This window comes from Balaenoptera acutorostrata, chromosome 4 (genome assembly GCF_949987535.1).
Source record: "Balaenoptera acutorostrata chromosome 4, mBalAcu1.1, whole genome shotgun sequence".
Lineage (NCBI taxonomy): Eukaryota > Metazoa > Chordata > Mammalia > Artiodactyla > Balaenopteridae > Balaenoptera > Balaenoptera acutorostrata.
The window spans coordinates 116,984,341-117,007,339 of record NC_080067.1 but is presented as its reverse complement, the minus strand read 5'-3'; the positions used below and the strand labels follow the sequence as shown (position 1 = coordinate 117,007,339).

At 34.2% G+C, this 22,999-nt stretch overlaps 1 protein-coding gene across 1 annotated transcript in view; it reads right to left on the bottom strand.

The window, feature by feature from the left end:
• GBE1 (1,4-alpha-glucan branching enzyme 1) overlaps window positions 1–22,999 on the bottom strand; it is a 275,832-nt gene that overhangs the window by 51,454 nt on the left and 201,379 nt on the right. Inside the window, exon 12 of the mRNA XM_057545311.1 lies at window positions 20,494–20,665. Coding sequence (XP_057401294.1) covers window positions 20,494–20,665 — 172 coding nt within the window. The remainder of the gene's footprint in view (window positions 1–20,493; window positions 20,666–22,999) is intronic.

Below are 22,999 nucleotides of genomic sequence, written 5' to 3'. Positions count from 1 at the left end.
CATTTCAGGTTTGTGACTTTTACTTTATACAATGAAATGTTTTGTACATGTAGATACACAATTAAGTGAATTTAATGTAATTGTACCAAAAAACCTAAGGGTATGAAGAATATCTAAGTAAACTTCCATTCTTCAGGTAAGAAATTATATGTATAGTACAGAGGGAAACAATATGAAATATGCTACTATAGAACACATATCTTAATCTGAAATGAACATACTGTATTAATTTTTAAATAATATAAAGAAAGCTATTCAGAAATAAATGCTATAGCTTGCCTAAAGAGTAAAGAAATATCCAAGAGACTCTAATTACACTAAAAATATATTAAAATAAGCATCCAGAATCATGGCTCAACAGTCCCTCACAAATTGGTACAGGAATGTATGTAAATACTGTCAAAGTTGTCCCAAAACTTCTTGAAACTTTACAGAAAATCATTGTGTCTTTTTCAGAGGAGAAAAAGAAACTTTTAACATTCCAAATGACAGATGTCAAGACTCATGAAATACCTAAATATTCATAACTTAGCAAACATTCTAAACAACCATCCAGGAATATATACATATTTGTTTTAATGTTATTCCTGGCACCCATTTAAAAAAAAACAACTGTATAGGAACAGTGGGAGCACAGAGTGAAAACATACTAAGAGGTAAACTCTACTAACTGACTTATATAACCACAAATTCCATTGTAGTTTTACGCTTTCAGATAATTTTCTGACTATAACCTAGTCGAGTCTTCAGTAAATAAAGAATTTCTCTTATAGAAATTAGAAAATAGGCAAAATTATGTGTGTACAGTGAGTAAAACATGGGATATAGAAACAAATGACATGAATTTTAGTACTCTGTCACAATCTATAACCTCAAGTTGTATAACTTTTCATTATTTGTAATATAGTTAGAACTTACACTTACTAAACACTTATTACATGCAAGGCATAATTCCAAAGACAACATCACTAAATATTTTAATTCTTACAAGTGCCCAGTAAGATAGGTATCATTATAATCCCCATTTATGACATGATGAAGGTGAAGTTCCAAAAAATTAAGTAATGTGCCACAGATGATACAGCTAGGAAGTAAAGCAGCCAGGATCAGAATGTGGGCAGACTGTCTCCAAACTTGAATTCATAACCATTGTGTTATACTGCCTCAGAATGAAAATTATAAAAAGAATACTGACTTTGCAGGTTGGTTGTACTAAGTGAAGTTATGCATGCAAAAATGCTTTATAAACTTTAGAAGTTTAAAGAAATGCAATATTAATAGAAAAATGGCATAGGAGTATATACAGGAAAAAGAAAATGAAGAATAAGGATGCTGTGACTTGGTTACTGGCTGAATGTTACAGACAAGGAAAAGGAAGGAGCAACTGAAATGACTCAAGAGTTCACCCATGGTTACTAGAAGAGAGATGATGATACTTATAATAATAATAATTTTTGAAAGGCATCACAATTTGTAGGGAGGATGATTACAGTTTTGGATTCAGTGACTTTGAGGAGCCAACAAGATACCATGTAGAGATCTCAGGCAGGCAGTTTCCAAATTTATATTTGTAGTTTAGAACAAAAGGTTCGATTCTGAGATGTAGATTGGGGGGATTATCTGAATTAAAGAGATGGACAAAGCCTAAAAGTAGATGAGCTCTCTGAGAAAGAAAGGGTAGGGAAAAAGTAAAAGAGGCCCAGGACAACCCCTGAGGAAGTACGTACATTGTAAAGAGAAACAAGGTGAAAAGGAGACTGTGAAGGAGACAGGGTCATGGTTGACAGAACAAGGAAGGCAGGGAAGGAAGACACGAGGGATGTCAAAGGGAACCAGGTGATCAAGAGAGTTCAGGGAGTAGGTGCAGAGACCCGCAGGTCAATGATGGCCTTAGAAACCAGAGTTTCCAGACTGTAGAGAGGGCAGTGGGAGACCTACAAGGGTTTGAGTGGCCAAAAGAGTATGAGAAGGAGGGGTTAACACACATGACTATATAATGAAGTTTGCCAAAGTAGAGAGAAACAGATAAAAATACTAGTTAGTTTCTCAGGTTAGTAACCTATTTCTCAATTTGAAAAATGTACATTTTAAAGCAATGTTTCAAGAGTTTTTGATAGTTTCTCAGATTCATTTCCTAGTTATTTTATAATTATCAAAATAATTAAAACAAATGTGTATAAAAATCATGGTGAAAAGAACTGTTTCCAGTCCAATGCTTACTGTCGATATTGTATGTTTAGCCACACTACAAAAGGAGACATTTATTGTTTTATTTAAGTACAGTTGAAAAACAAAAACAATTTAGGTGTCACTAAAGTATATATCATCAAGTTGCAGGGGAAATACTGATTGGTATAAAACATCTTGTGATAAGGGTCAGAAAACAGCAAACTTTTTTTGTAATCATTAAAATTCAAAAATTCTGTTTTTCTATCAGTAAGTCATAATAATTATATCTGCCTTTTCCAATTAACCTTCTCAAGACAAAACAAATATTAAAATATTCCTGACTCATAAGGAAACAAGTGTTTTATGTACCCATGGTTAGTTACATAGATAGAAACTGATTTTAGGAAACAAAACTATGAATACAAATGGATTTCAGTATACTAAATACTAATGTGTATAATGATTATATTATTTTCTTATCCAAGAAAATAAATAATTTTCATAATATGCATAAAACAATATAGAGATATTAGAACTTTTTTCCAATTTAAACTTATGACCTTAAAGTCAACTGATTAAATATGAACAGATATCCTTGTCTTTTACTAAAAATATGATGGGTGTCTTATAGGAAGAAAAATTAGAATGTAAAAGTTTCAGCTCTTTATCTTAAGTTGTCTGGCCTTTGATGTTATATTTGCTCAGGCAACTATTGCCCTCATTTAGTCGGGGGCAGCGTATATTGGCAAGGGAAAAAGGAAAAAAGTGGAAAAGAATAAAAGAATTAAGTTGGAAGTAGGCTGGCGGTAATGGAAAACTTTTTTTTCTCTTTCAAAAATATTTAAAACTTAAATCCTGTCTTTTTTAGCTACTTGAGAAATATCTTCCAGGGGAATAAGAACTCTCATCAATACCACTGTTAGGAAGAATATGAGGCCAATGTCTTTGTCTCATTTTACGAAAAGAACATTTAGTTACATGGGAATGGCTGAGCCAGGACTTTTTACGTTTCTACTCTAAAAGTAGAATCTACACATCAAACTAGAAAACTGAAACAATTATCCTTGAGATACTATTGATACTTTGAGAAAAACAGAATCTAGTGGGTGACACTTGAACAGAAGGCCTAGAGTTACGATGAATAATACAGTGTTTTTTGACCTTTTTGTCATTATTGCCCCCTGACCTATGACACACACACACACACACACACACATAGACACACACACACACAAGCCTTTTAAGACATTTTTTTCCTAATTGCTTCCACCCGGTGAAATTTAAATACTGCAGACCTACTGCATATCTGTTTAAATATGCTATGATGCTCTGGAGGGCAATAACGATTATAATATCTAAGTTTTGTTTGCCCTCCCTTAAGGATCAATTTTCACCCCCACTGGGGTGATAGCACCCTCTTGAGAATGCATGAATAAGGCATGTTTGTGAAACCAGGAAGATAGGCATGTTGCTGAAAATAAGTGCATGCATACTTCTCCATGTAGAGAAGGCACATGCTGTATGAATCAGGTAGTCAAGGAATTGTTTGATTATACATCTTCCAAGAGTATATAAGAAGAGCATACCTGGTACATGTGATCACTGGCCCCTGGATTTTATTCCCATCAAGCTCATTTTAGGAGCTGTCAGAAAAGTCTGGCTCTCACTTTGTTATACAGCAGAAACTAACACAACATTGTAAAGCAACTATACTCCAATAAAGATTAAAAAAAGAAGAAGAAGAAAGAAAAAAAAGAAAACTCTGGCTCTAAAAATATTGGGAGTGACTAACAAATATCGTTAACAGTAGCTTTCCAACCTTGCAAGCAAAAGAACATGTTTGACTATTTTTACTTATTTATTCTGCTAATATTTCTTTGGCCTCATTTATAGGAGAGTCCATATACACACAGAATTTAAGTCTCCTAATTAAATGAGAGAGTCCTATCAGTTCACATAGCTTTCAGAAAACCTTGCTTTAATAAATAAAATGCCTTTCAAAAAGTCAATAAATGGATTTTTCAAAATGTACCGGGGTTATAAATGTTTATTTGCTCAACATGTAATAATTAAGTTCTGTCATACTAGTATTTTAAAGTCTATAGCTAGGCATAAAATAAGCTGATCTTTAAAACAATATGTTAAATGCACAGCATTTTTACATTATAATAAAGAAAAAGAAAAGAAAATATAAAATGTGGAATGAATTGTTAACTACATAATGTAATTGATATTTTTTATTAAACTATAGACAATATATTAGAATAATCCAAGATATCCGAATGTCTTCTCGTTTGTGGAAAGGTGTTATCAAGTATAACATGAAACTTTCACTTATGACCTTTACATAATCATAATGTATGTAAGATTAAAGTATTGAAAAGGTGTGGATTATATAGGTTTTCAAACTTTTATTTTTGTCATCTTTTCATCCGCAAATGGTCATCTCAGCACATCTCAAAATGGAACCTCTGAATGATGGTGGTTTTGTGTATGTTGGTGAAGCTCAAACACCTATCATTAGTTTTTTGGGTTTTTTTAAAATTCCTTCACATTCCAAGTGTCTTTATTTTAATCACAGGCACCCCCTCCAGCTTTATTAAGATATAATTGACATATAACATTGTATTAGTTTAAGGTGTACAATGTGTTGATTTGATGTACTTATATATTGCAAAATGATTACCACCAGAGCTTTTGTTAATACCTCCATTGGGTCACATAATTACTATTTTATTTTTGTAGTGAGAACATTTAAGATCTACTCTCTTAGCAACTTTCAAGTATATAGTACACTATTATTAACTGTAATCACCATGCTGTACATTAGATTTCCAGACTTGTCTTATAACCGAAATTTTGTACCCTCTGACTAATATCTTCCCATTTCGCTGCCCCTACCCAGTCATTAGTTTTTTTTGCTTGATCACTGTCCTTTATTTTTTTTTAACTTTTAAAAAATCATTTTTCATTTTATTTGCTATTATTTTTTAAAATAAATTTATTTATTTTATTTACTTTTGGCTGCGTTGGGTCTTCATTGCTGTGTGCAGGCTTTCTCTAGTTGCGGTGAACAGGGGCTACTCTTCATTGCGGTGCATGGGCTTCTCATTGCGGTGGCTTCTTTTGTTGCGGGGCACAGGGTCTAGGTGTGTAGGCTTCAGTAGTTGTGGCACTCCAGCTCTAGGGCACAGGCTCAGTAGTTGTGGCTCATGGGCTTAGTTGCGCCGCGGCATGTGGGATCTTCCTGGACCAGGGCTCGAACCCGTGTGCCCTGCATTGGCAGGCTGATTCTTAACCACTGCGCCACCAGGGAAGCCCCACTAGTTCTTATTAAAAGTAATTCATGGGGGCTTTCCTGGTGGCGCAGTGGTTGGGAATCTGGCTGCCAATGCAGGGCACACGGGTTTGTGCCCCGGTCCGGGAAGATCCCACATGCCGTGGAGCGGCTGGGCCCGTGAGCCACAACTGCTGAGACTGCGTCTGGAGCCTGTGCTCCACAGCGGGAGGGGCCGCGACGGTGAGAGGCCTGCGCACCGCGATGAGGAGTGGCCCCCGCTCACCGCAACTGGTGAAAGCCCTCGCACAGTCAAAAATAAAAAATATAAAAAATAAAATAAATTAAAAAAAAAAAGTAATTCATAAGGGTCTATTAGACAATGGCGTAAAAAGATGCAGAGCAGTTTCTGGATTGTTCCTCTCAAGCTATAAAATTCCTTTATAAAAACTGAAAGTTGACATTTTTAAAGTTTAATAGTATAAGCTTTTTAGTTAATTTTCAATACATTTCCTAAATATGTTTTTAAAGGGCAGATAACTATTGTATTGTAGGCTTTCTATAATATAGTTATGAACTGTTTAGGCTTTAAAAGTTATGCTATCATTCTTTTTAATTTATAATTTATGTTTCTACAGGTACAACTTACTTTAAGCAACTTAATGATATGAAAATGTTTTCATGAAAGACAAATCAGGTGGTAATTCTTTGCTATATTACAGAATTCTTTAAAATAACACATTTTCAATTGCATCTCAAATTATTCATTTTTCAAACTCTAAATTAAAGAAAACTTTTCCAAATGATAGTTACTTCATAATGTGAGTTATACCTATACTACCTATATTTTTAAAACTGCTTAAATCAAGCACCTGGATCATTTTTGAATTATGAAATAAAATGCAGAGGTTGATTCAAACTTGCACAAAGAAACATATCTTTTATATGACCTACATAGACCAAAAATTACAAGCACTATTACTTGATTACTTTGGATATAAATATGCAGTAAGAATAATTTACCTAAATAATATAATGATAGTTTTATCCTTATATTACATAACTTAGGTGGAATTAACAATTAAATTTCTCTTTCATTTTGAGGCAATAATCAGAGGGATCCTAGTATTCATATGGCTCTGGAAAATGGCAGTTTTATTTTCCTCATAATCTTCAGAAAAATCTTTTTTTTTTAATGAAGTAAATGATTTTGAACCCATCCACAAGAGATACATCCAATTTATTGATTGATGTGAATAGTGTGGAAAGAACTGAGACCTACAATTTTAAACCAATTTTAAAGAACTCCAGTGACAGAAGATCTTGCAGTGCTATATTTAGTGTGAGGTCACTGCCCCCTCAAATCTATCTCTCACATTTTTAGTCCAGTAACATATCTAAACTGTGGATCTGACAATGTCAGTCTCCTGTAAAACCCTTCAATAGCTCTCTATGACCTGGCCTCTCTCTCATCATTCATGTCCTAAATTAATATGTCCCTCATTCTGTTTCACCTTCTTAGCTTTTCGTAGTCACCATTCCAGTGAGGGACACTCACAGAGGATCAGGATAGAGAGGAATGGGGCACTTTAAACTGAACCCCCTTTCTGCAGGACACCCTCCCTTATAGCCCACCACTTCCTCCCCCCGAGTATCAGTTTAGTGTTCTTCCCTGGGGCACTCACACTGCTTAATGCAGATCTTGAAGGTGACATTTATCACCCAACACACTTACGGCTATCTGGCTTTGTCAGTCTCCTTCCTGGACACTAGGCTCCGTGACCTAATGCCTACGTCTTCTCTTTGTAAGATAGGTCCTAGGCTGGTACCTGACCTGGCAGTAGGTGCTGAATCACTGTAGAATGAAGGAAGCATAGGAGACTAACAAGTCATTTGTAAGACTGGCTTGAAATTTGAGAATAAGTTACTTTCTCCCTTGATTTGTTTCAGATTGCTGCACAATATAAAATTTGGTTTGTTATTTTCCTCTTTGACTTACCTCCTCTGGAGGGATGTCTATAGCTAGAGATTTACCAACATCACTGACAATCTTAGCATACATTTCAGGTAAAATAATAATAGAGTTGGCCCTCCGTATCCCAGGATGCAGAAACTACGGATACAGAAGACTGTACTGCGTGATTGTGATTTTACGTAAGGGACCTGAACATCCTTGGATTTTGCTATCCTTGAGGGTCCTGGAAGCAATCCCTGCCCCCTCACGGGAACTGAGGGCTGATTATATTGGCTAATATGAAGTAGTGTGAGGCAGACAGAGCTGTGCTCAAATTCTGGCTCTTGTATTGATCTGAACAAGCCACTTAACATTTCATGTCCTTTATGTGTGAAATGAAGGCAATCATTCCTACCTCTCAGGATGGCAACACAGGTTTAAATGAGATATTATATGTAAAGCACTTACTGTACTGCCTTGCTCAGGGTAAATAGTCAAGATATTGGAGCTAGTTTAAGACTAGCATGTTCAAAGACTGTCAAATGAAGACAAGTCACCCAAATAATATGCATGCCCCCAATCCCTCAAGGAAAATATATTCCCAAAGAGAAACCTATGTCTCTCCAGTGAGAAAGGAAAAAGAAAAATTACTATATTTCCCAAGGAATTTAATCTCTCTACTACTAACTGAGATTAGTGTGTATATTTCACCATCCTGCTTTGTTTGGGGGAGTGATGTGGGGTGGAGAGTTAAAACTCAGATAATGATCTAAAGTTTTATAGGCAAAGAAATTCACCTTCTAAATCCTATCTCCTGTTGGCAAGTTGCTCAGGAGAAATGCTGTCAGAGCAGATTATTTGTGTTTAGAGCAGTCACCATCACATCCCAAGAGATGACAGCCATACATAGCTCACCAGCTCTAGTAATATATAATCAATCACCTTTTGCATCCTATGGTTATAAGGATTTTTACAGCCTGCTTGAATAATACTGGAAGAGTCAGCCATTCACTCTTTTAGCTAAAATAAACTCTCTGATCAATCCTGTTTGGAAGGAAGATCTGGAGGTTTCTTGGTAACCTCTAGAAGCCTATGAAAAGTTCTAAAAGGCTGTGAGCCAAATAACAAGACTTACTATATAGTAAAAGTGGAGAGAAGAGAATTAGTAAAGCAGAGAAATGATTCAAGAGCCTAACGTCACAGCAGAAATACTGTGACATAAAGAAAATCCATACCATGGGACCAGTGGGGGAGATTGGGATGCTTATTCATTTATTGGCATATCCTTTAGGCAGATTCCACCAATAAGATGAGGTTATCACCCAGGTGGGCCTTTGGGATTGGATCAGGGGGAGGCTTAGTTAAAGATATAACTCTAAATTAGGAATCCAGGGCTAGGTATGATGTCCATTATATATTAATTTATCTTTACTCACTGTCCTAGGATAATACCCTATTTTTTCCCTTCTTAGGAAGATGAGCAATTTGACAGAGGATCCTGGACCTAGCTGCCTCCCTGAATTTAGAGGATTCTTCTGTGGGGCACTGAAGCTCATAAAGTGAGGCTTTGGAGTTCTTTTAAAATGCTAGGTAACAAAGTAATAAAGAAGGTTTGATGAAATTTCTATGTTTCTAAATAATGTTAAATTACATAGTTCCTCCATTCTGCAAACTCAACCATCTACAACTCAACAATGGAGCTAGAGAAGTTTATATACTGAACTTTTAACCCAGGGCTATGTGGATAGTGAGTTCATTAAATGTTATAATGCAAACATACACATACATATACACACACAGTATACATACAGTGTGTGTTTGTGTGTGTGTTTTTGTGTGTGTAGTAGCCTAAGAGCAAAGAATTCAGATATTAACTTTAGAAAAAATTGTGTTCTTTTCACTGGGACTTATTTTAAGGTCCAGGCCCACTTTATTGTTTTGTTACATTAGGAAATCTGCTATGCAGCCTACGTGTTGAACTTCCTATTTGTGATTATCTCGCCTTGAGGAGAGAGTTGAAAAGAAAAATAAGTGTCTCCCATATGTGGGAATTTTCTTTCTTTATAAAGATATGATCATATACCTTCTCCAGGAGGAAAGTCAGTGCCCTAGATGGTAAGTTTTGGCTAAAAATCCGTAACACATGAGGAATAATATTCCATTGGTTAGCATGTTCTGCACAGAAGAACAATCTTATTTTCCCAGCAAGCTTCTCTAATGAAATAAACATTTGAACCAACAGTAATAATTAATATCTCTACTTTCTGATGCAGTTTTAGAGCAATAAACCAGAGAGAAAAAAAATTCTTGTTTCTGGTGTAAAAGGCTTAGAGGCAAATGACCAGAGAGCAGCAGACCTTGCTTAGATGGATAAAGACTGGGGTCCTGCAGTGGGTCTCATCTTATTGCTTTAACCATTTCTTTGGAACTTCAGTAGGAGGTTAGCCCAGCTGAACAGTAGTTTAGGGAGAATCATTTACACCACACCCAATAACACCACTGACAACCACAGAGACCCCAAAAGAAGCAATGCAGGGACTTATACAGATATCCTACCCTAAGATCAAGACAGGGAGAATTAAGGACACATAGGTTCAATTGCTTCTGTTTTCCTCTCAACATCCAGATTACTAGTAGACCCTTTTCCTATGTGTAAAGGGTGTGATGTATTCAACTTGAACAATGTGAGTGGGCTAGAGAAAAATGTGGATAAATTGCATCAGAAACATTTTTCACTAGGTTAAGATGAACTTCTCTAAAGTGACTCTTCTCCCAGGTTATAATCGTCAGCAAGGATTTGAAGGTTCTTGTGTGAAAATTAACCTGTCAGAAAGAACACTTCTGGTACTGAGCGGGGTATTTAAATCACGTCGGGAAAGGGACAGGCGAGTCCCTCAGCTAGCCCCCAGTGATCCCAGCACAGTCTGGATCTGTCTTTGGCCCAACTTTCATTTTTGCATTTCCTTCCCATCAGTGGATCTCTATGTTATATCTCCACAAATTAAAATCACTTTGTGAGATTTTTTAAAAAACCACTAGTGCCACAGCCTCACGATCGCTGACTCTGGCGTGAAAGGTTGATGAGGCTCAGGGTTCAGTACTTTAAAGACCCCCAGGTAACTGCAGCAGTACTTTCTTCTTAGCCCCATGCTGTACTCATGGTAAGTTCTCATTAAATGCCAGCCAAAATTGGTTATCAGTGTGCTGTGAATCAAATCAGGGCCATTACTTTTAAGTCTATGCCATTTAAAATAGATTCTATTTGTGTCTCTGAGCATTTTAACAGGGCTTCAAGCCATTTACAGCTGCTCATATTGAGAATTTTGCAGTTTTTCACAGCTCAGTTTCACAGACTTCTCCTAGCTGTGTCACATTCAGTAAACTTGCCTCAACAAGCTAAGAGAAAATGCCAAAAATCAGCACTCCTACTGTTCGGCAGAGTGTATTTTGTCCTCTTATAACTGCTTCAATTCCAGCACTTAGCAGGAAGACATTTAAATTTTTATTGTATTCTTATCTATCAGAAAAATAGAAGAATTTACAAGTTTGACACTAAACAATCACAGATGGAAGATGTGAAGTAGGATCACACATTTTACACTGAAGTATAATGTAGCTATCACTAAATGCAGACTGACACAAAATCCATCCAACTTTCCCTGTGGCTTCAGGGAGAATGTAACATATTCATTAAAGAATGTCCCACAGAATTTCAAATGTCAAAATACAATATAATCATATTGAGAAAATCCTTCAAATTTAGTAATGGAAATTTCATAATACTGCTGAGAGAGAAAATTGCCAGTTTGTAATTATGCCTCTTTCTCTGCAGGTACCACTCATTACAGAAACTAGGAAAACATCATGGTAATGAGATTCCTAAACAAGAAAGTAATAAAAACAGATGTACGCATACCAGATGACCACACTGTTAATAAAAAACGGTTTACTCCATTGTCATGATCTTAGTTTGTTTATAAATAGAGAAAACAATATAAGAAAAGTAGAAAAGGCTTCTCATTTAAATTTTATCTGTTGATAAAAATCTATTTGAAAAAGCTTCTCAATACCAACCAGGAAAACTCCAGAAGCAGCCCCATTCCTGTTTGCCTTGTTTGCTATGGGAAGTCCAAGTCCAGCCTCCTGGTCCTTCATTGGCCCTTCACTGACAGCTGGACTCACCACATACCCATCATCTGTCCCAACTTCCCTTCCTTGTACTGTGCCCTCTATGATTTCTGTTCTAGAACCAGAGAACTTTCCTATATCTTTTACATCCTCTTGGAATTCTCTCTTTACTTCCTAGCCTTAAGGAATCTTTAAAAAATTCCAAAGCCCAGGCTATAGCCAAGGCCAATTCAATCACAATTTCTAGTATTTTTTGAAACTCTCCAGGTCATTCCAGTGTGTAATTTTGAGAATCAGTGATTTATGGGTTCTCTATAATATCAGTTATTTTCTAATACTTTCAAAACCCTTCCCTCTTTTGACAGATGCCTGACAAAATTCCAACCCTTGATCAACCATGGCCTGCTAGGAAAAAAAAAAAAAAAAAAGTCACACAACAAAGAGGTTGATTTGGCTTATAATCTTGATTACAAATCTCAAATGAGCATTCAGTATTACCTAGATATCCTACTACAGTTCTCTAGTATTTTCACGTCTGAAGATGTCTATTTCATACTTCTACTTTTTTTCTCAAAAGTCTCTTACTCCTTCTACTCTCAAATGATGACTTCACTGATAATATAAAAGCTATCAAGCATGAACTTCTTTGCCTTCACACAACTCTACTTACATCCAGAAATTGACATGAAAACAATTGGTTTAGCTGAATGAGTGAATAAATAAATGAGGGAATAAATCAATGAGTCCCAATGATTCCAGATTATTTCTAACATTTCAGTTTTATTCGGTAACAGCTGATGTCATGGGGAATATGTATTTTATGATTACAACATGAGTTTTCAGTTTTCTGGACTACCATGCCATATTATAGTAGTGAAACATTGTTAGTTTTGTTGATTTTAACCCTGCTAGTTCAGTACTTTTTAAATGAGAAATTGGAATCACTTATGTTTTGAGATAAACCTAGAGAGTTACATGCAGCATTAAAATTGCTAATGGAATGAAGGTGTACTCATTTAGAAAATGGTATTCTATAACATAGAGTCCCCAGGAGGAAAAAGAAAATGGTAACCGGGAAAGCAAAGCTTCTGTTCCAAGAATGATTCTTACTTTAGTTCAAAGGCTTTCTGAACAAGTGGAACATGAGCATGACAGTACTGAAAGTGATTCAGATCACTCTGCATCTGAATCTCTATCTATATGTGATGAAACTCAAGAAAATGAAGTCAAGTTGCTTAAAAAGATTTTCTTCAAGTTATAAGACACTTGGTTACATGAAAATGAAAATATTTGGAGTTAGCTGTCCAATGTAACCTTCTCCTACCATTGCCCAGTCTAGGATAGGATTAGAAAGAGCTTTCTGAAGAGCCAGAAAATTTTTCACAGAAACTGACTTGGAACTAACTCGATGATGACAACACTTAAATTCACGTTATTTTTGAAATTCAAATCTTTAAAAATGATTAAATAATATTATTTAGTTTTTAAATTTGAGATTAAATTTTCATCATTTTGTTTGGATAGCTGATTCTTAAGATTACATATGTCTGCTAATATTTTAAATCAGCAAGATATGTGCTTAATACTTAGATTTTAATTTATACTTTACTTGACATTTTAAAATATGTACATGTTTATATTTTAAATGAATTAAATACTTAGGTTCTTCTCTTTTTCTAGAATTCTAAGCAGTCTTTAATAAAGAATACCATCAATGCATTATTTTGGTATTTCAGTTGACTCTTGAAAAATGACAAGGTTTATCCACTAGTAACTTACAGTTGGCCCTCCATATGCTTAGTGCTTCCACATCTGTAGATCCAACCAACCACTTAGTTTGTAGTACTGTAGTTCTAAATATTGAAAAATATTCATGTATGAGTGGACACTTGCGGTTCAAAATTGCATTGTTCAAGGGTCAACTGTATCCGGAATTAATACTGCAGCATCAGTACTGGTGTTTTTTTCCCAGTACACAATTACTGGACATAGTAGCCCATTTGCCTGTCTGGCCACACCTCTCTATAGCAGTTCCTGACAAGTCACATGACAAGGCCATGCGACTACTCCCTCTGCCTCAGTAAGCTGGGTTAGGAAAAGGTAGCACTTCAAGATAACCAGAGAACCACCAGAAAATGGGGCAAAATATATCATTAACCACAGTTTCTTCTTCTTTGAATTGCTTTAGCAGTTTATCTACATACAAGTATAGGCATAGCGAGGAAACACTGTGGGTTCAGTTCCAGACTACCTCAATAATGTGAATATTGCAATATAGTGAGTCACACAAATTGTTTGGTTTCTCAGTGCATATAAAAGTTACATTTACACTATACTATAGTCTATAGTAATAGCATTATTTCTAAAAATAATGTACATATCTTAATTTAAAAAGTAGTGTATTGCTAAAAAGTGCTAACCATCATCTGAACCTTTGGCAAGCTGTAGTAGTAACATTAAAGCAAATCAAAACCACAATGAGATATCATCAAACACCTGTCAGAATGGCTATCATCAAAAAGTCTACAAATAACCAATGCTGGAGAGGATGTGGAGAAAAGGGAACCCTAGTACACTGCTGGTAGGGATGTAAATTGGTGAAGCCACTATGGAAAACAGTATGGAGGTTCCTCAGAAAACTAAAAATAGAACTACCATACAATCCAGCAATTCCAATTCTGAGAATATATCTGAAGAAAATGAAAACACTAATTCAAAAAGATAACATGCACCCCAATGTTCATAGCAGCATTGTTTATAACAGCCAAGATATGGAAGCAACCTTAGTGTCCATCAACAGATGAATGGATAAAGAAGATGTGATACAAAAAATATATATACACACACACAATGGAATATTAGTCAGACATAAAAAAGAAATTCTGCCATTTGCAACAATGTGAATGGACCTAGAAGGTATTATGCTTAGTGAAATGTCAGACAGAGAAAGACAAATAGTCTGTTATCACTTATATATGGAATCTAAAAAATGAAACCAACAAATGAATATAAAAAAACAGAAACAGACTCATAAATTAGTGGTTACCAGTGGGGAAATGGAAGTGGGGGGGGGCAAAATAAGGGTAGGGGATTAAGAGATACAAACTACTACGCATAAAATAAATAAGCTACAAGGATATATTGTACAGCTCAGGGAAATATAGCCATTATTTTGTAGTAAGTTTAAATAGAGTATAATCTGTAAAAATATTGAATCACTATGTTATACACCTGAAACTAATATAATACTGTAAATCAACTATACTTCAATTAAAAAAAGAGCACTGATCACAGATCACCAGAACAAATATAATAATAAAGAAAAAGTTTGAAATGCTACAAGAACTACGAAAATGGGATAGATACAGGAAGTGAGCAAAGGCTGTTGGAAAACTTGTGCCTATAGACTTGCTCAACGCAAGGTTGCCACAAACCTTCAATTTGTAAAAAACACAATATCTGTGAAGTACAATAAAGCGAAGCACAGTGAAACAAGGTATGCCTGCAACATATATTCACTGAGGTCATCCTATGTGTAAAGCAGATGTTTTTCATTCTATATTTATTTTTAACCAACAAACATTAAATAACCACTGATTATAAAAATAGCATAGACATATCCACATAGGTCATCAATAATCACATGCCTTATTTTTCTAATCTGTCTCCTTTTAGTTATATTACAAATAGATAAAAAAAAAACCCATAAAGCTAGTAAACCATCAGTCAATACCAGGCGTTTCTTACTGAAGAATTCATGCTGTTTTAAAGGGATTGAAAACCACATTTTTTCATTAAACTTGCCAATCAATGAATGATCTCTGAATTGATTTCTTCAGGCCCCAGTTTTTTCATTTATTTGAAGCTTAATATTCCCAACTGACTTTAATCTCACTCCATTGCTTCAGTTCTACTCCTTCTTAGACTTTCCCTAAGTTTGTCACATGGCTTTCTTGTGCCTTTCTATTTTTCTATGTTTGCCTGGCTGAAGCAGCTCATAAATTCCACCAACAATCTAATCTCTTAACCCAGTTTCCTACATATTTACATGACATTCTCTGCTTATCTCTATCACTGTATCTAGTGAATGTACTAGGTCAGAGATACTTGTCTGGATCCCCTTTTGGGTTTTGAGACCTTGAGGGCAAGAACTCTTTTTCACCCAGGAATATCCACCACTTAGCAATACCTGGTACATAGTAGATACATATAAATGCCTGAAGAATGAAAGAATGCTATAAATTGTGTTAAAACACATTCTAGAATGTGTTATAAATATATTAAGTGTATAGTTTAAATTGATATATATGTCAAATTCACTAACTTTTTAAACTGAAGTTGCTTTATATCAATCTACCTCTCTCTCTCTCTCTCTCTCGCTCCCTCCCTTCCTCCCTCTTTCTGTGTAAAATAAATCTGGGCACAGGTAGGCCAGAAAAACATATTAAGTTTTATACAATGTTCACATACACTCATACACAGATACCATATAATATATAATAAATGTTAACTGATTAATATCATATTAGCTTATCCTAGAAATGAGCATCAAGGCAAACATCACACCTCTTCATACATGAAAGTTAAGTAAGATGTTTTAGCATCAGCATTCAGCAGATATCACTATGAATTAAAAACAAAAAAAGTAATTTTAACTCTTAGTGAGATTTACTACAGAAATGGCTTAATTTCTGTATAATTAACCACATAATACCACCTAGGAAAATGTCATTTGATTTTTAACAAAGAATTACTACCTTTACTGATGTTTTCAAGAGGAAATGAATTAAGTATTTCAAGAAACTTTTACGTTAAACAATATACCATCAGATAAGATTCTAAAGAAACACTCTTGGATGGAATTGAAACGTCAGCGTTTAGGACCCATATATTCAATGGAATAGCTAGTAATATTAAAAATAGTAATAGTAAATTTAACTTAAAGTTAAATTAAATTTAAATAAACATTAACTATGAGTTATGTGCCTGGCAATATTCTAAGTCTTGTGTACGTATTAAATCATTTCACCCTGAAAACAATCCTCTGAGGCAGGCACTACTCCACTCTACCACTGAGCAAACAAAGGCACAGAGTAATGATGCCCCTTACCCAGCTCACACAGCTAAGCTTGGATTCCCATCGAGATCATTTTCTTAACCACTATGCTCTACCCTTTCTCTAAAAGATATTTATTAACCATATTTTGGTAGCTAATCTATACACTGATCTAATAATAATTTTCACTTCTAATTTTTTCACATTGTAAATAGAAGAAAAAGACAATCAGCTGCTGTCATTTTCTAGCTGTACAATATTAGGTGTGTCCCTTTTCCTCTCTGAGTTATAGCTTTAGTAAAATGGGACTTGGAACATCTACCTAGGTACCTGAATATTCTTCTTTCACCCCATGTTTCTTTGCAAGCCAGACAGTATAAAAAAAAAAAAATTTATGAAGATTGAGTTAGATGAGGCATCTGAAAATGTTTTAGAAAATATAGCATGCTATGTCAATATAAATTTACTTTTATTAATACTTATTATAACTCTCTTATGATCAATGGTATAAAAATATAAAAATAATTTAACTATCCCTGCTCTCCTCTTCTATATTTGATTCTTTCATATGATGATATGATGGAAGAATAGGAAATATAAACCTATTTATTCATAATCATTAAAATAACCTAGCAAATTAAAAAAAAAATCATAGCAAATATTCCCCTGGCTTTAACCAGAGTGAAAGAATTTTTTTAAACTCAAAATTACGAGTATATAAGACAAAAACAAATAAAATAAAACAAATCAGCCAAACTGGTATCATTGTGAGAGAATTCATATTGATCTTAATTATTTTTGATAAACAGAACACATATCTAAATGCCTGATGAATTTAGGTAAATAGATTTAAATGAAAAACTGCAAAAGTATGTTGTTTTCTTACTTCTTTTAAATCATTCTTTCTCTACTAGAGGGAAATAAAATTCCAGAAAGCTAGTAAGTTTTAAAATGCCTAAAACATGAGTAAACAACCAGATTGCTCCTCAGTCTTGAACTTCTTAAATTGATCTTTTTAAAAATTAATTTCTTACATGCCACTTGAAAAAAAAAAAAACTTTCCTTAAAACTACAACTGGTGATTGCAGCTAATGAACTACTGCTAAAAATAACTACAAGGTAATTATATATATGCATATACGTATATATATAAATATATAAAATATCCTTTTTCAGAAAAATGTGAGTCTTGTGATGTGCTAGATACTGTGCTAATTGCTACTAGTTCATGAAGATATAATAGTGAATAAGATACAGATGACCCCTATTTTCATTCAGTTTTAAATGTATCAAGGCAGCTATATATTTAATAGTTTTTTAAAATGTAATTTTGTTATGTGCCACAAAAGGTAGGTATAGGGTAATATAAAAATGTATAATAGGTAAAACTAGTGAAGTTTGAGGCTTTAGAAAAGACTTCCCTAAGGAAAAAAGATTTGTAAATGAAGGATTTTGTCAGGTATGGCAAGGGGGATCTGAGTAGAGTGATTTCAAGAGGGGAGAACAGAAAAATATACAGAATTCACAGTGGAAGGAAGTTGGTACATTCAGTGAACTGAAAGAAGGCTTGCTTGACTGGAGCAGAGCCATCAACGGGGAGACCCATGGGAGACCATTCATGCAAGGCTTAGAGGTCAGCTGGAGGACACTGCAGCCATTGAAGCCATTCAGCAGGAGAGTGCCATGATCAGAAAGTGGAAAAAAATATTTAAAGTCATGATAGCTCACGGGGAAATATCAAATTTCATAAAACAACATCAATAATCAGAAATTACAGAGACTTTGGAGATTCCTGGTTTCAAAGTTAGCAGAGAAATGCTAGATTTAGAAAAGACATTGAGACAGAAGCAATTTTTAAAAAGTGCTATATTGGAGTTAAACATTATAAGCCATTTGAAGGACAAATGTAAGAAGAAAACTTCAAAAGATCTTTGAGTCCTGTATCAAATAATAATTTCAAAATTATATTTGATACCACAAATATGGTCAATTTACAGACCTTATAGAGAGATGCTAGAAATAATTATGTTTATTTAGTTGTGTTACTATCGAAAGTTCCATGGGAAGAGTTTCCAAAACAGAATAGCATTTTAGCCATCCTCAGGCTGAATATATACAGTTAAGATTATATTAATATAAACATTTCACAAAATTTATGAAGTTACTGGAGATTTGTTAAGATCTTAGCTGTCCATGATCCATTTTTACCCTCAGGGAAAATATTGACCAAGACTCAAGAAACAGTTCTCATTATGAACTTTCAAAGGACCTTTTTTAATCTGAAAGTTATCAATATTAAATTAACTAGGGCCATTAATTCTCTGTCATCTGCAGATAGTTTTGTTTTACTCTGATGCTCTGTTGTATGCTACAGGCTAGAACTGTCTTCAACAAAGGACAGTCTCAGGAAAAGGACTCTATCAGGTACCTCAAACTACTGACACTCCCAACTCTTTGCTATAGGCTTCTGAGCTGATACTGCTTACACAACTTCCAGACTAAAGCAGTAAACTAAGTCAGGATTACTAGAATTCTCAGATGCAGTGGGCTTCAAGAATTAATGACAGGACTAACAGCATGAAATCAGAGGTCTTATTTGATTTTATTTCTCTAACAGGAAAGTTGTTTTAGTTTCCACATATATAAGGAAGCTTTCATTTTCTTTTTAATCTATCTATATACACTGCAACAATTTAATAAACCCTGCTTTTATAAATGAAATAAAACATTAAAAAATCTCTCACTTTACATGGTGACATAGTTGTTTACCTAAGTTCATTGACTCCACCTTTTCATCAAGATATAATTGAATAAACTGTGCGACTAAGGCCTTACTGGAAAAGTCATACTCGTGAATGATGTTCATTGTGTGAAGGAGGACTAGTTGCCTTTTAGGAACTGAGACTGGCTTTACTTATGAATACAATGCCTGCAAAGTCCACCCAGGAAGCCCAGCCTGGTGCCTGAAAGACAAAGTGCAGTCTCACCGGTCATAAGGGCCACTTCCTGACAGGTTGGGAATATTAACAAATTTTGGTGATCCTGAGAGGAGAGGGATGCACTGAAAGGTACAGGTTGTACGGGTGAAATCTGGTGTATGGTTTATTGGGTCTGGCTTCCTAATCTCAAGTTAGCAAACAATAGAGGCTTTTAAAAGTCCAATCTGAGATTTTTTAATAAAAATTTTCAGATAGAAATGAATTAATCTGAAGCTCTACAGCTTTTATTGTAGAAAAATATCAGTCTCCCATATGCATTTTCCAGTCTTTCCAGCTCTCTCTAACCTAAAAACTGGTGAAATTTCCTAAAACTCAAATGGTCATGGTTGACCAAATAGAACTGAAGATGGTATTAGTTGATTTTTATATTTTATCATTCAAAATCCTTCAGACAACAATGACCTTTGAATATTCATATTTTCCTATTTTTTAAAACAAATATATTTTTTTGTCCATCACAATATCTTGGGCATTGGCTTCCACATTTATAATACAAGTATACTGGTATACAACTACCTCAAAGAAGACCAATAATATTAGCTCAATATGCTATGACATGACAATTATATCCTTCTTATGTTCAATGTATTACAAACACTATAATAATAAACTCAATGATTAAATTCAGAATAATAATTCTGTTTAAAAAAGTTCACCCCACTTATTGACAACAATATTAAATAAAATACCAGCCATTAGATTACTTTTGCATCATGTATTAGTATAACAATCATCTTAAAGTAATTTAATTTTTACAGTTTACACATGACAGTGATTTAAAGAAATAAAGTTATAATTTTCTATTTTAAACCTGAACAACCAAACCAAAGTATTCTACATAACTTATGTCACATATAATATTAGTTAACATTTTAAACACAGATTGGATATATGTTCAGCTCATACTTACCCATGAAATTGAGATAGCCTTCTCCGCCAAGTGCATGAGTAATGAGTCGAATCATTTTATGAAGCTGTATTCCACGATCAATAACTGGAGTAAACGGGGTTAGAACACTCATGTTGGTATACATTTCAGCATCCATCAACCAAAATGCCAGCGACTTATCCCCAACGAGTGCCTATAAAAATAAAAGTCACTGAGATAAATGCAAATAATAGGTACTAAGCAGCTGTGATTTATACTAGAATAACATGTAATTATACAGAATGGAAACAAGGCAGAAGAGGTGTGTGAATTAATATTAATTTCATGTATTTTCCAACAGTCACTATGCTGAAGGTGAGCTGGTGAAATACATGAGAGATCTCATGTATCTATGTTTCTTTCATTTTTAAAATAGCTTGGTGAAAAGCTCATGATAAGCTACCTGAGTATTTGTTATAATAAGCTGATGCTTCACATTTTTTGAAGTTAGAATAAACATGTATTTTAATGTTGAGAATACTAACAGATATTTTTTCTTTTTTTTAGGATTTGAATAATGAATTTTTTAATTGAATGAATTCTTTAAATTCTATAGTGCTTTACAATTTTCAAAAGTTTCACATACATGATTTCATATAATCCCATAATCTTACATTAAACTATTAGAATACTAATAGATTTTTAAAAATATCTTGCATATCATGATTTTATTGTTTTGAAAGAATGGAAGAGTTTCCTAAAAGTAATTTATATGTATATGCATTTATATTTATATAGATGTATTTATATATATAAAATATGTATATAAATATATTACAATGGACCCTCTCCCCTTCAGCAGCAAATTGACAACTTTTTCTTAAAATGTAAAATTTGCTTTCTCATTATATTTGCCATCTAATCTAAAATTAGTTTGTTTTATATGAAAATATAATAGTTGACAAATGGGGCAGGTAACTCAGAAACACCCTGAGCAGCAGAAGAGGCCTCTTAACAATCTGAATTATTTACGGTTAAAAATAGCTAACTAATGCCAAGTGTTATTTATTGACAAAAAATTATATACAGTGAAACATAGAGACTAAACCATAATCTCCTCACCCTATTACTGTACGATTATTTTCATTTTTAGAAAAATATTTTTATTTATAAACTTATTTTAATCTCTAAGCAATTTTCACATATATATTCATATTTATAATTTTTTATCAGGTTTAAAATTCAGTATACATTTGCTTTTATAGAAAGAACTAGGCAATTTGCATCTCTTTGTACATTCCCGACAATTTGTAATACAAGGCAGAATTATGTGGATCTTTAGAGTATGAAATAATTGGTAAATCCATACTGTTTCTGTACATTTGGGGAGAAAAATTATGAAATTAACCTACCAGTTTCATCTTCAATTTGTTTATTCCACTCATTTATTCTTTTATTCATTCATATAAAATACACATATATTGGGAGCTCAAAACATGCTACAACTGCTAGGAGTTTGTAATAGAAACATATAATTTATGCATGCATTTTAATTTTCATATTGTTATGTATTTGACAAGAGATTCCTCCATCCTTAAATTAATACTATTCATTTCTTATTTTGTTATGTTTTGGTTCTGGTTTCTTCATAGGTATTTATTTGATCTGCTCCACAGCCAATTTAAGTTGAAAAGAAAGTACTGCCCCAACTAGGAAGATGTAAAACTTAATATATGTCTACTTTATGAGTGAGCAAACTTTCTGTACAGGCCAAACAGTACATAGTGTAGGCATTGTGGGCTCCTTCCTCAGTCTCCACTACTTAAACATACCATTATGGCTCAAAAGCAGCCATAGACAATAGGTGAGTGAATGAACATGGCTGTATTCCAATTACCTTTACAAAAACAAGCAGCAGACAGAATTTGGCCCATGGGCCTTGGCAGCTGACCTCTGGTCTACTTATACTTTCTTAACAGTTAAAGGAGACACCTGAAAAACTACTGTCTACCTTAAATTGTCAATTTCTGCTGAAATACCAGAGGAGCTTATTGTTTTAACTTTAATTTTCTGAATACATATACTGCAAATAATTTCAGAAAGTTTTACTGTCTTTTTAATGTATAAGGAGTTCATTTTATGTTGTTTATGATGATTCATAGGCTTTATGTAACTAAATGGCCTTTTCCTGCATTTATTTATGTTTATTGAGTGACTACTAGGAGTAGCACAGTGCTAAGGCTGGAAATACAAAGGTATCAGAAACAAATTTTCTGCTTAAAATGTGATGAGAAAGTGAAGAATGGGGAAACTATTTTTTCCCTATACACCTGGATGAAGGCTTCAGGGAGAATATATCTGAGCCAGGGCATTAGGTCTTTACACGAGCTTCCCAAGGGAAGTAGGCATTTGCAGGTGTGTGGGGAAAAATACAAGACTGGAGCAAGGTTGACCTACTCAGGAATGGGTGGAAATTTAACAGTATTGAAGAATAGAACTCTTGGAGGGTTGAGCAGAGAATAATCTTTGGCATGGGCCTGGATATGAC